At 47.7% G+C, this 14,763-nt stretch overlaps 2 protein-coding genes across 2 annotated transcripts; both read left to right on the forward strand.

Annotated features, from left to right (window-relative positions):
* Window positions 1-2,566: 2,566 nt before the first annotated feature.
* LOC102444789 (olfactory receptor 52E4-like) lies at window positions 2,567-3,694 on the forward strand. The gene has a single exon (XM_075904907.2). It carries the CDS (start codon window positions 2,669-2,671, stop codon window positions 3,692-3,694), a length of 1,026 nt encoding a protein of 341 aa, XP_075761022.2. The 5' UTR covers window positions 2,567-2,668.
* A 7,576-nt stretch (window positions 3,695-11,270) lies between these two features.
* Window positions 11,271-12,212, forward strand: LOC142819275 (olfactory receptor 52E2-like). Its single transcript, XM_075905004.2, has one exon. The coding sequence runs from the start codon at window positions 11,271-11,273 to the stop codon at window positions 12,210-12,212; it is 942 nt and encodes a 313-aa protein (XP_075761119.2).
* The last annotated feature ends 2,551 nt before the right edge of the window (window positions 12,213-14,763 follow it).

The raw sequence follows: 14,763 nt of genomic DNA on the forward strand, positions 1-14,763 counted from the left end.
ACTTGAAATGTTTGTGGCTATTTATCTGTCTGCCATTTCCTGATGTGTTAGATTCTTTTTCATTTGATTGTTTCTCATTTTATCTCCCCCATAGTCTATCATCTTCCATCCTCTCCTCCTGACTAGAACATAGAAAATCTCTGTTAATACACCCTTTCCTAAGAGATGTCTCTGTCCAACCCACACCCGTCGGCTTTCCCCCAGCCCTTAGTTTAAAAACAACCTTTTTCATGTTAAGTGCCAGCCATCTGGTTCCATTTTGGTTTAGGTGGAGCCCATCCTTCCTGTACAGGCTCCCCCTCTCCCAAAATTATCCCCAGTTCCTAACAAATCTAAACCCCTTCTCCCTACACCATCGTCTCATCCACTCATTGAGACGCTGAAGTTCTTCCTGTCTATCTGGCAGAGCCGCATGTGGAACTGGAAGAGTTTTAGAGAACGCTACCATAGAGGTCCTGGATTTCAATCTCTTTCCTAGCAGCCTAAATTTGGCCTTTACGACCTCTCTCCTTCCCTTCCCACTGTCGTAGGTAGCTACATTTACCATGGCCACCGGCTCCTCCCCAGCACTATACATGAGACTAGCTAGAAGTCTCAAGAGACCCACAACCGTCACACCAGGCAGGTTATCCATCATATATTTCTCCCGGTCATCACAAACTGCTGTTTATGTTTCTAATGATCAAATCTCCCATTACTGACACCTGCCTTTTCCTAATGACTGGAATACCCTCCTCCAGAGAGCTTCAAGGTTTGCTGAGTTAGTCTGTTGGGGTATGTCTACACTGTAGCGTGATTTTGAAATATCTTATTTTGAAATAGTTAATTAGAAATAAGTTTTTTCGAAATAACGCATCTACACACAAAATGCATTTCGAAATAGCATTTTGCTATTTCAAAATAACTCATCCACACTGAGTGGATGCTGAATCGCATTTAAGGCCGGCTGGAACCAGGTCTGGCAGGGCATCAGGTCAGGAGCAACTTTGTGTGGCTGCTGCCTGAGGCTATCTGAGGCCTGTGTTTAAAGGGACCCTCTCTGGACAGCTGGTTCTCAGCTTTCCCTGTTTGCTTGCCTACCTCGATGAGGGACAGCAAAGCATGTTGTCTCTGTGTGCTATGGTTGCCCTCACTCAGGACACCACAGCACTCAGCCACATGGAGCCAGAGCTGCCCCTGGGCACTCTGGTGCTTCTCTTGGACACGTTGCTGTGAGCCTGGCTGCACTTTCTGCAGGCTGCCATCCGGGAGGTCCATCGGGGAGCTGTCAGTATGCAGGAGACCATGCGGGAGAACTTCCACCCTGAGGAGCACTAAGAGCCTCCTTGGTCTACCCCACTGGGGGTTCTGCCTCTTTCCTCCCTCACGTCCTTCCACTTACCCCTCCCTAACCTCCCTTCCTGATGTCAAATAAAATACAGGTATTTTCATGAACACAAACTCTCTTTATTTAACAAAACTGGTGGGGGAGATGAAACTCTGATGAGACTGGGGAAAGGAGGCAGTTGAGGGGAGAAGAGAGGGTGGGAAAAGGGAGGAGGAAACCAGGGAGGAGGGAGTTGGAAGGGGGAAGCAAGGGAAAGAAAGGGGAGGGGAAGCTCAGAACTCAGGGTTGGGGGTTTCGCCAGACCAACTTGATTTTCAGGCAAACCTGCTCCAGGGTTCGCATATGGTCTTTGCTGGCCAGGCTGGCAGCTATCCTGCCATAGAGAGCCGCGTTCCTCTGTCTAGTGCAGAGATCATATTCATTGGGGCATGCCCCGAAACCTGAATAAGGTCCATGATCTCTACCCTGGCAGGCTCCTGGGGAGCGGTGGGAGAGGAGTGTTCTCGGTTGAGGCTGGAGTGGCCTCCAGGGCACCCTGGGAAGGCTGCAGGACCCCTATTTCAAAATAAGTGTCTACACAGCACTTAATTCGAAATAGCTATTTCGAACTTGGCATTATTCCTCATGGAATGAAGTTTACAAATTCGAAAGAAGCGCTCCGCTATTTCGAATTAATTTCAAAATGGCGGTTTGGCTGTGTAGAAGCTAGTAAAGTTATTTCAAAATAACTTTGCTGTATCAGTGCAGAAAAAACCAACAAAAGGTCTGGTAGCACTTTACAGACAAACAAAACATGTAGATGAGAACATAGAGAATCCTGTTGGTGAGCATTTCAGCCTAACCACAGTCTGACAGACCTGCAAGTAGCTGTCTTGTCACACACCAGCTCCACAAGCCAGATCCACAGAGAAGCCCTGGAATCCCAGTTCTTCCGCAAATTCAATTCACATGCTAATGGACTCAGTGTGATATGGGCGGATGGGAAATCTACCTACTTAATAACCACTGAAGGTGCTAACAGCTCCCTGAGTGGTATCCTTCCTCTTTTAGGTATCTATCTATTGACTTTGATTTTTATCTGCTTAGGTTTAAGTGCCCATTCTCCAGATACTTAATGATGTTCTGTCTCCCACCCCCTTCCTTTTTCTTTCTCTCCTTTGCCCATGACAACAGCCTCAAGCAGAGCATGTCGTGTCTCATATTATCATTTTCTGTCCCTCTAGGCAATTGTGCTGCAACCATCATTATAAACCCTGGGCACATACGGAAAGTGAGAGGAACGTATGGTACTTCCAAGAGACACTCTTCTGCCCCTGAGTTGGACACGTTCTCCACTATCCCATGTCAAACTCCAACACAACCGAGTTCTCCAACTTCTCCACCTTCATCCTGCTGGGCATTCCTGGCCTGGAGTGGGCCCATGTCTGGATTGCCATCCCCTTCTGTACCATGTACGTCATAACCATCTTGGGGAATTTCACCATCCTGTACATCGTGAAGAGGGAGCGGACCCTCCATGAGCCCATGTACTATTTCCTCTGCATGCTGGCCATCACTGACCTGGTGCTGTCCACATCCACCATGCCCACTATGCTGAGCATCTTCTGGTTCAAGTCCAGAGAGATCAGTTTCAGTGCCTGCTTTACCCAGATGTACTTTGTTCACACCTTCGCAGCGATAGAGTCTGGGATTTATGTGGCCATGGCTTTGGATCGCTACGTGGCCATCTGCCATCCCCTGCGACATTCCACCATCCTGACGAACCGCGTTGTAGCCAAGATTGCCCTGGCCGTGGTGCTGCGCGGTGCCGTGCTCGCACTGCCCTACCCCATCCTGGCCAGGCAGTGGCCATATTGCAGAACCAACATCGTTCCCCACACGCACTGTGAGAATTTGCGTGTGGTGAAACTGGCCTGCGCCGACATCAGTGTCAGTAACTACTACGGCCTCTTTACACTAATCTCTAGGATAAGTCTTGATGTGTTTCTTATCACTGTGTCCTACACCCAGATCCTCAGGGCCATCTTCCGCCTCCCCACTAAAGATGCCCGGCTCAAAACTTTTGGGACTTGTAGCTCCCACCTCTGTGCTATCTTAATCTTTTACATCCCAGCCGTCTTCACCTCCCTGACAACTCGGTTTGGCCATAATTTGCCTCTTCATTTCCATGTTCTCACTGCCAATTTGTACCTCCTGTTGCCCCCTGTGCTGAACCCCATCATCTATGGGGTGAGGACCCAACAGATCCGGGTTAGGCTGCTCCGGCTGTTTCCTCATAAAAGGACTGAAGTTGTCTCCTTTGGCTCTGGCTCCCAGTTCAAGTCCTGTGTAAAGTTCCCAGGCAACATGGTTCTTGGCCCTGCCTGAATCACTAATAGACCAGTCAGAGAGAATAAATCCTTTCCTGTCCTTACCACGGTTTTGAGTGTGACTTACAGAGTGAAGGGTTTGTGTGTAAGGGTATGTCTACACTAGCTCATTAGTTCAAGCTAGGAAGGCAAACGAGGGCACTGGAGTTGCAAATGAAGCTCGGGATTTAAATATCCCAGGTTGCATGGTGCCACCATTTTTAAATCCTCCTTAGTCCAAACTAACTGCCTGCAACTAGACGCTAATTCCTTAGTTCAAATTAACTGTTTCTCCTCATTCCATGAGAAGTAACAGTTATTTAAATCCCGGGCTTCATTTGCAACATCTGTATAAGTGACACCATCACAGGACCTAACCACAACATCAAAAGCCCATTCACCAGCACATCCTCTAATGTGGCGTATGCCATCAAGTGCCAGCAATGCCCCTCTGCCATGCATATTGGCCAAATGGATAAATGGACACAAGTCAGGCACCAGAAATCGAAACTCACAGAAACCCGCAGGGGAACATTGTACCCTGCCTGGGCGCTCGGTCCTGGATTTCAAAGCAGCCGTTCTTCTACCAACAACTTTCCCCAGCCAATTACAGAGCCAGAGTGTGGACTTGACCTTCATATGCAGACTTGACACTGTTTCTCCAGGCTTGAACAAAGCCATTAACTGGATGGCCCTTTATAAAGCAGCCTTCCATACACTTAACACCTCCTTTTCACATCTAAAGCTAAGGAGGAGACACTTACAGCCCACTCAATCAGCCTCATTTGCACCAGCCCTACAATTGACATTTACTTTTTCTCTCTTCCTTCTCTTTCTGTGCTAAATTCTGGATTCCTTCCCCCACCTCCTACTCCAGCTCATGTCTAAGAGGCCACAGGGCTTCTTGTTGTTTTTAAAGTCACAGACTAACACGGCTCCTCCTTTCAGACGTTCTACCTCATAGATTTGCCCCCTTTCTAATTGTCTTTGTCATTGTAACTGAGATCCAAGGCCCTGCACCGTCCCCCCTCATCTTCTCCCGCCTCTACTTCAATCTTCCCTTGAGTATCCCCATCCCTTCTATGCCTTTCACCCACATCCTGCACTCTTGATTTCTCCTGTCCTCCCCCACTACTCTTTGGAACATCTGTGTGATGGGTGCCCCCTGGAATGGAAATACAGCTGAGGCTTCCCTCTTGCATTGCGACATGACACGCTTGCTTCAGACCAACATCTGCAGGCAGGGCCCCACCCCCAACTATTTTCCTGAATGCTCTGGCCAGCCAGTCATGGACCCACCATAGAGAGGCCACAGAGAAAGTTCTCTTGGCTCTGCATCCTAAACACCCAGAGCTCTACCATCCTGCCCTGGGCAAAACCCATTCAGTGTGCATTGATTGCCTAGTGCACCAAGGGCAAAGTTTCATGAGGCCGGGTGGAGAATAGGGTGGAGGACGGAGGGGTGGGGGGGGCAGCCGTGTGCACCGGGAAATGATTTGCTTTTCTTCCCATTCCAATGACTATCTGGGAGCAAGGGGCAAATACTGTGCATGCCGTGCATGCCTATCACTGGGTGGGGAAGGGAGAAGGCAGAGGAATAATTCATGGAATCCAAGTACTTTCCCTTCGCTCTTTTACTGCAAGGCACACAGCTCTGTGGAGGTGGCCTTCCTCATCCAGAAGTTGTGGACCCACTGCTGGTCATCCCACCGCCCCACGACCAGACAGTCCCACCAGTTGCAACTGGTGTCCTGCCCCCAAACACGTCTCTCCACAGTGGGGTGTGGTTGCAAGGGCCTTGCTCCTGCACACAGGGATGGGCTCTGAAGGATGAGTTCGGTGTCCAGCTCCTGCAGGGCCATGAAGGCGGCCGGCACAAAGTGCTACACGACCTACAGCATGGCCGTGTGGGGCCATCACATGCCCAGAGGCAGCTCTGGCTCCATGGCAAGGAGTGTGCTGTGGTGTCCAAAAGCAGGGGAACCAGAGCAGGCACCACTAAAGCTTTGCTGTCCCTTGGAGAGGAGTTCAGCACACAGCAGAAGGTGAGAAACAGCTGTCCAGGGGGTCCCTTTAAGAGCGTCTCATCTAGTCTTAGGCAACAGCTCCTAGAAGCAAATGCTGACCTCATAGAATCATAGAATCAGAGAACACTAGGACTGGAAGGGACATCGAGAGACATCGAGTCCAGTCCCCTGCCCCCATGGCAGGACCAAATACTGTCTAGACCATCCCTGATAGACATTTATCTAACCTGCTCTTAAATATCTCCAGAGATGGGGATTCCACAACCTCCCTGGGCAATTTATTCCAGTGTTTGACCACCCTGACAGGTAGGAACTTCTTCCTAATGTCCAACCTGAACCTCCCTTGCTGCAGTTTAAGGCCATTGCTTCTTGTTCTATCCTCAGAGGCCAAGATGAACAAGTTTCCTCCCTCCTCCTCATGACACCGTTTTAGATACCTGAAAACTGCTATCATGTCCCCCCTCACTCTTCTCTTTTCTAAACTAAACAAACCCAATTCTTTCAGCCTTCCCTCATAGGTCTTGTTCTCTAGACCTTTTATCATTCTTGTTGCTCTTCTCTTGACCCTCTCCACATCTTTGCTGAAATGCCGTGCCAAGAACTGGTCACAATACTCCAACTGAGGCCTAACCAGCACAGAGAAGAGAGGAAGAATGACTTCTGGTGTCTTGCTCACAACACACCTGTTAATGCAGCCCAGAATCATGTCTGCTTTTTTTGCAATAGCATCACACCGCTGACTCATATTCAGCTTGTGGTCCACTATGACCCCTAGATCCCTTTCTGCCATTCTCCTTCCCAGACAGTTGCTTCCCATTCTGTATGTGTGAAACTGATTGTTCCTTCCTAAATGGAGCACATTTCATTTGTCTTTATTAAACTTCATCCTGTTTACCTCTGTCCATTTCTCCAATTTGTTCAGATCATTTTAAGTTATGACCCATCCTCCAGAGCAGTCGCAATCCCTCCGAGCTTGGTATCATCTGCAATCTTAAGAAGCGTACTTTCTATGCCAATATCTGAATCATTAATGAAGATATTTAACAGAGCCGGTCCTAAAACAGACCCCTGAGAAACCCCATTTTTTATACCTTTCTTGCAGGATTGTGAACCATTAATAACTACTCTCTGAGTACGGTTACCCAGCCAGTTATGCACCCACCTTATAGTAGCCCCATCTAAGTTGTATTTGCCTAGTTTATTGATAAGAATATCATGCAAGACCGTATCAAATGCCTTACTAAAGTCTAGGTAACCACATCCACCGCTTCTCCCTTATCCACAAGACTCGTTATCCTATCAAAGAAAGCTATCAGATTAGTTTGACAAGATTTATTCTTTACAAATCCATGCTGGCTGTTCCCTATCACCTTGCCACCATCCAAGTGTTTACAGATGATTTCCTTAATTACTAGCTCTATTACCTTTCCTGCTACAGAAGTTAAACTAACTGGTCTGTAGTCTCCTGGGTTGTTCTTATTTCCCTTTTTATATATGGGCACTATATTTGCTCTTTTCCAGTCTTTTGGAATCTCTTCTGTCTCCCATGATTTTCCAAAGATGATAGCTAGAGGCTCAGATACCTCCTCTATCAGCTCCTTGAGTATTCTAGGATGCATTTCATCAGGCCCTGGTGACTTGCAAGCATTGAACTTTTCTAGGTGATTTTTAACTTGTTCTTTTTTTATTTTATCTTCTCAACGTACCCTGTTCCCGCTAGCATTCTCTATGTTAGTCATTCCTTCAGACTTCTCAGTGAAGATTGAAACAAAGAAGTCATTAAGCATCTCTGCCATTTCCAAGTTTCCTGTTACTTTTTCTCCCTCCTCACTGGCCAGTGGGCCTACCCTGTTCTTGTTCTTCCTTTTGCATCTAATGTATTTATAAATAGCCCTGCCTGAACTGGTTCCTGGTGACCTTAAATGTGAGATAGTGTCCAATGCATGTGGACGCTATCTTTCAAAAAAGCATATCACTTTTTCGTTGCGCTTTTGCTGTCTAGATGCTCTCTTTCAAAATTAGCTTTTCCAGAAGATCTCTTCCAGTCGTCTGCAGTCTAGACGTAGCCTCAAGATTTTCCACTTCGATTCTACGTTTTCTTTCACATATAATGCCCCGCTCCCACAAGCGTGACCTGCTCTGTGCTTCTGATATATTTTGTACCCTGGTATGACTGTGTCCCCTTGATTGTCCTCATTCCACCAAGTTTCCGTGATGCCCATTCTTTCAATAGCCTCCTTTAAAACTAGGCACTCTAGTTCACATCTGTCAGACATCTGTCAGGGATGGTGTAGACGGAGCTTGGTCCTGCCTTGAGGGCGGGGGGCTGGACTCGATGACCTCTCGAGGTCCCTTCCAGTCCTATGATTCTATGATTTAAACTTCCAGTGTTTGTGTGTCAGCAGTTGAAACGTTTGTCCCTCTCAATCTGTCTGCCATTTCCTGATGTATTACACTCTTTTTCATTTGTTTCTCATCTAATCTCCCCCATATTTTATCACCTTCCATCCTCTCCTGACTAGAACAGAGAGAATCTTTATTAGTAGACCCTCCTTAAGGGATGTCTCTGTCCGATCCATGTGCTCCTCCGCACCTGTCGGCTTTCCCCCAGCCCTTGGTTTAAAAACTGCTCTACGACCTTTTTAATGTTAAGTGCCAGCAGCCTGGTTCCTCTTTGGTTTAGGTGGAGCCCATCCTTCCTGTATGGGCTCCCCCCATATACAAAATTTCCCCAGTTCTTAATAAATCTAAAGTTCTGCTCTCTACACCATCATCTCATCCTCACATTGAGTCTCTGAAGTTCTGCCTGTCTACCTGTCCCTGTGTGTGGACATATAAACATTTCAGAGAATGACAAAATAGAGGTCCTGGATTTCAATATCTTTCCTGGCAGCCTAAATTTGCCCGGGGGGACATCTCTCCTACCCTTCCCTATGTCATTGGTACCTGCATGTACCACGACCACTGGCTCCCTGCCAGCATGACACATAAGTCTATCTAGATGTCTTGAGACATCCACAACCTTCGCACCAGGCAGGCAACTCACCGTACGGTTCTCCTGGTCATCACAAACCCAGTTATCTATGTTTCTAACGATCCCATTACTAACACTTGCCTTTTCCTACTGAGTGGAGTTCCCTCCCCCGGAGAGGTATCCTCAGTGCGAGAGGAAACTACAACATTATCTGTTATAACTTTATCTCAGCGATTGCCTGTATAGTGACTGGGTGACCAAACCCAACTGCATGGCCAGAGCAGGTTATTCTCCATCTCATTCCATATGTGTCCAACCACGTTCTGAGCTTGGGCCAGAGCTGCAAAGGGCAAGTGACCCCTGGTGTTGCTCTCAGTGAGGGCCAGGCCTTTCCCTGGGGTGTAGTTCCTGCTGGTGCCTATTAAGCTTTCTCACAAAATGATGTATGCAAATTACTGACCCTGGCACACCACTGGCATTCGGAGGATTCATTGTTCATAATTCATTTCACTGAAAAACAATTTTTTTTCAGAGTGTGAAGAGCGAGCAATCTGCTTTGCCCATGACAACAGCCTCAACCAGAGCATGTCGTGTCTCATATTATCATTTTCTGTCCCTCTAGGCAATTATACTGCGACCATCATTAGAAACCCTGGGCACATACGGAAAGTCAGAGGAATGTATGGTACATTCAAGAGACACTCTTCTGCCTCAGAGTTGAACGCATTCTCCACTATCCCATGTCAAATTCAAACACAACTGAGTTCTCCAACCCCTCCACCTTCATCCTGCTGGGCATTCCTGGGCTGCAGGGGGCCCATGTCTGAATCTGCATCCCCTTCTGTGCCATCTACGCTATAGCCCTCTTGGGAATTTCACCATCCTGTTCGTTGTGAAGAGGGAGTCGAGCCTCCATGAGCCCATGTACTATTTCCTCTGCATGCTGGCCGCCACTGACCTGGTCCTGTGTACATTTACCATGCCCAAGTTGCCTCAGGGCCATATTCAGACTCCCCACAAAAGATGTCTGGCTCAAGTCTTTTGGGACTTGTAATACCCACCTCTGCGCCATCTTAATCTTTTACATCCCAGGTCTCTTCTCCTCCCTGACCACTCAGTTTGGCCACAATTTGCCTCTTCATTTCCATGTTCTCAATGGCAATTTGTACCTCCTGTTGCCCCCCATGCTGAACCCCATCATCTATGGGGTGAGGACACAACAGATTCGGGCCAGGCTGCTCCAGCTGTTTCCTCATAAAGGGACTAAACTTGTGTCCCTCGGCTCTGGCTCTCAGTCCTAGTCCCATGTAATGCTGCCATGGCTGGATTACCGTAGTCAGAGAGTTGTTGTTAACGGTTCTAAATCCTGCTGGAAAGGGATAACAAGTGGAGTTCCTCAAGGGTCTGTTTTGGGACCCATACTGTTCAATATCTTCATCAATGATGTAGATATTGGGATAGAGAGTACGCTTATTAAGTTTGCAGATGATACCAAACTGGGTGGGGTTGCGACTTCTTTGGAGGATAGAGACATAATTCAAAATGACCTTAGCAAGTTAGAGAAATGGTCAGAGGAAAACAGGATGAGGTTTAATAAAGAGAAATGCTGTTGCAAAAAAAGAAAATATGATTCTAGGTTGTATCAACAGGTGTGTTGTAAAAAACTCGTGAAGTCATTCTGCCGCTCTACTCTGAGCTCGTTAGGCCTCAGCTGGAGTACTGTGTCCAGTTCTGGGCGCCACATTTCAAGAAAGATGTGGAGAAATTGGAAAGGGTACAGAGAAGAGCGACAAGAATGATTAAAGGTCTAGAGAACATGACCTATGAAGCCAGGCTTCATGAACTGGGCTTGTTTAGTTTGGAAAAAAGAAGATTAAGGGGGGACATGATAGCGGTTTTCAAATATCTAAAAGGGTGTCACAAGGAGGAAGGAGAAAATTTGTTCTTCTTGGTTTCTGAGGACAGGACAAGGAGTAATGGGCTTACAGTGCAGCAGGGGAGGTTTAGATTGGACATTAGGAAAAAATTCCTAACTGTCAGGGTGGTCAAATATTGGAATAAATTGCCAAGGGAGGTGGTGGAATCTCCCTCTCTGGAGATATTTAAGAACAGGTTAGATAGACATCTGTCAGAGATGGTCTAGACAGTACTGGGTCCTGCCATGAGGGCAGGGGGCTGTACTCAATGATCTCTCGAGGTCCCTTCCAGTCCTAATGTGTTGATCTCAACAAGGGCCACGCCTTTTCCAGGGTGAATTTCCTGCTGGTACCTATTAAGAATTCCCACAAAATGCTACATAGAATTATTGCCACAGGGACACTGTTGGTATCCATAGGGTCCGTTGTTCATAAACCATTTCCCTGAATAAAAAAAATTGGATTCTTCAGTGTGAAGGGCCACCGATCTGCTTTGCCCCTGAGAACAGCCACCAAAAGTATAAAGAATGTCTCACATTATCATTTTCTGTCCCTCCAGGCATACGTTCTGCAGTCGTAACCCTAAATCCTGGGCACATACAGAAAGTCAGGGGGAATGTACAACACATGCAGGAGACACCATTCTGCCTCAGATTTGGACACCTTCTCCCCTAGGCAATGTCCGACTCCAACACAACCTACTTCACCAACCCCTCCACCTTCATCCTGGTGGGCATTCCTGGCCTGGAGACAGCCCATGTCTGGATCTCCATCCCCTTCTGCGCCATGTACGCCATCGCCATCTTGGGGAATGTCACCATCCTGTTCATTGTGAAGACAGAGCCGAGCCTCCATGAGCCCATGTACTATTTCCTCTGCATGCTGGCCGTCACCGACCTGGTCCTCTCTACCTGCACTCTGCCCAAAATGTTGAGCATTTTCTGGTTCAATTCCAGGGAGATCGATTTCGGCGCCTGCCTCACCCAGCTGTATTTTGTTCACTGCTTCACAGCAACTGAGTCTGGGATCTTTGTGGCCATGGCTTTGGATCGCTTCGTGGCCATCTGCCATCCCCTGAGACATTCCACCATCTTGACAAACCGGGTGGTGGCCAAAATCGGCCTGGCTCTGGTGCTGCGTGGCTGCATTCTCACGCTGCCCTATTCCTTCCTGGCCAGGCACTGGCCATATTGCAGAACTAACATCATCCCCCACACGCACTGCGAGCACTTGCTTGTGGTGAAGTTGTCCTGCGCCGACATCCGTGTGAGTAGCTACTACGGCCTCTTTGTGCTCATCTCTGGAATGGGTCTTGATATGTTTCTAATCGCTCTGTCCTACATCCAGATCCTCAGGGCCATCTTCAGGCTTCCCACTAAGGAAACCCGGCTCAAAACTTTTGGGACTTGCAGCTCCCACCTCTGCGTCATCTTAGCCTTCTACATCCCACCTCTCTTGGTCTCCCTCATGTCCCAATTTCTCCCCATGTTGCCCCTTCATTTCCAAAGTCTCATTGCTAATGTGTACCTCCTAGTGCCCCCCATGCTAAACCCCATCATCTACGGGATGAGGACCAAACAGATCCGAGTCAGGCTGCTCCGGCTGGTTCCTCTTCCCTGAATCACTGAGCGGCCAGTCAAAAAGGAAATAAATCCTTTCCTGACTTAAGAACACAAGAACATAAGAATGGCCATACTGGGTCAGACCAAAGGTTTGTGAGGAGTAAGGGAAGTCAATGGGAGCATTTGCTCCAATCAATCTCCAGCTGTGAAATCACGAAATACCAAATTAAGGTATCTTGACTCCAGTGACACCCACAGAGAAGGTTGAGGGAGAACAGTGAGGGGAGCCTTCAGCAGGAAGGAACAGAGCAAGTGGCTCCATGTAGGATGTTATTGGGAAGAACTGAAGGGTGTTTCCCAGGCTACATCTATGCTGCAGAGTTTTTGTGCAAAAACAGCCTTTTTTGTGCAAAAACGTGCAGAGCATCCACACTAAAAGCGTGTTTTTGCATAAGAAAAAGTACAGTAGATAGTCAGAAGACAGGGCTTTTTGCGCAGGAGTTCTTCCTCTTTGTATGAGGAATAAGCCTTTTTGCACAAGAGCTCTTCCACAAAAAGGAGTGTGCAAGGAGTGTGGAGACACAAAAGGGGTTTATTGTGCAAGAAAACCTCTATCGGAAAAAGCACAGGTGCTCTGATGGCCATTCTCTCTTGCACAAAAGCACATGGCAGTGTGGACGCGCTCTTGTGCAAGAACTTTTTGAGGAAGATCTTTTTCAGAAAACGTTCTTGTGCAAGAAGCCTGCAGTGTAGAGGTAGCCCCAGTGTCCTTAGCAGAGAGAGACGTCTGAGAGTCAGTATAGTCCCTGAAGACAGCAGCAAAACCATCCAGAAAAGGGACAGGGTAAATCCAGTCACAGGAGCAGAGGGGTGAAGAGAAAAAAGAAACCATTCAACAGAGCATTCCCCTTCAGACAGGACACTACACTTGCAGTGAGTGTGGGGAAAGTGTCCAGTGTACACAGGTCCCCATTTTACAGCAGAGAATTCACACCGGCGAGAAACCCTTCATCTTGTCTGACTGTAGGAATAACTTCAGCCAGAAGTCAAAACTTATTACCCATCAGGGAATGCAGTGTGGATGCTCTCTTGCACACAAGCACATCGCTTTTGTCATGCATTTTGAGGTCTGGACGCGCTTTTGCGCAAGATCTCTTCCGCAAAAGACTTCTTGCACAAAAACCCAACAGTGTAAATGTAGTCTTAGGCTGTGTCCAGACTCCATGCCTCCGTCGACGGAGGCATGTAGATTAGCCAGATCGGAAGAGGGAAATGAAGCCGCGATTAAAATAATCGCGGCTTCATTTAAATTTAAATGGCTGCCCCGATCTGCCGATCAGCTGTTTGTCGGCAGATCGGGAGAGTCTGGACGCGATGCCCCGACAAAGAAGCCTTTCTTCATCGACACAGGTAAGCCTCGTGAAACCAGGTTTACCTGTGTCGATGAAGAAAGGCTTCTTTGTCGGGGCATCGCGTCCAGACTCTCCCGATCTGCCGACAAACAGCTGATCGGCAGATCGGGGCAGCCATTTAAATTTAAATGAAGCCGCGATTATTTTAATCGCGGCTTCATTTCCCTCTTCCGATCTGGCTAATCTACATGCCTCCGTCGACGGAGGCATGGAGTCTGGACACAGCCTTAGTGTCTTCCCCTCTGGGGGCGGGACATGTGCATGTGTATCTCTATCCCCTTCCTCTCACTGGAACTGGGTGTGTCTGCATCTCTCAGGCCTGTTCCCCCTCAGTGGGCCTCGGTGGGTTTCTGTGTCTCTCAGCTCCATTCCTCAGCTAGGGCTGTGTGTGTCTGCTCCGCTCTTCCTTGTTCTCCTCACAGAGGGTGGGTGAGTGTCTGTGTGTTTCTGCCCCATTTCCCACACAGAGACCAAGCGTGTCTCTATGTCTCTTGGGCATATTCCCCACAGATGCTGGGCAAAGGGATAGGGAAAATGACCTAGTACAAGAAAATCACTATCAATACAAACCCATTATACAGACAGGGAAACTAAAGTCTAAGAGACATGATTGGTCATGATCATGGTAGAGGGCTCTCCCTTTCACAACCACACTGAGGACCCTGGCCAGGCCAACCCCCAAAATGGTGTCCAGCTGGTCGGAGAGTTGCTATGCCGGACTGTCTACTCTCCTCTTTCGCCTTGTGGTAGGACTGGTACAGCGCAGCACGTTAATTGTTTTTCTCTTTTGTAACTAAGGAATTACAGCCCAGGGATTCTCACTGAGTCTATTTCACTCTATGGTTTTTAACACCCAGTCATTTACTCTGCTTTCAACAGAAGTCTTGTTTTAATGATAAAAGTGTTTTCTTTTTGTTTTGGTTAACCAGTATTGGTTGATTTTTGTGTCCTTAAACCTACATGCCCAAGTTATCAGGGAGGAGCAGGGCCCCACAGTTCGCTGCGGATTATCTCTGTTTGTTTTCCCAACTCCAAGCAAAACAGAGGGGGGTAGTGGGGAGCTTTGCCTCAAGTAGGGGATTCCAAGTGATTTCTTCCCTGGAAAAGGGCTTATTTTATCATTTTATTTACCCTTGGTGAGGGCTGCGACCAATCTTTTTGTGTCTCAGGGAAACTGAGATCGGACAAGTTTGTCTC

This window comes from Pelodiscus sinensis, chromosome 1, assembly GCF_052426305.1.
Source record: "Pelodiscus sinensis isolate ZL-2025 chromosome 1, ASM5242630v1, whole genome shotgun sequence".
NCBI classification, from domain to species: domain Eukaryota; kingdom Metazoa; phylum Chordata; order Testudines; family Trionychidae; genus Pelodiscus; species Pelodiscus sinensis.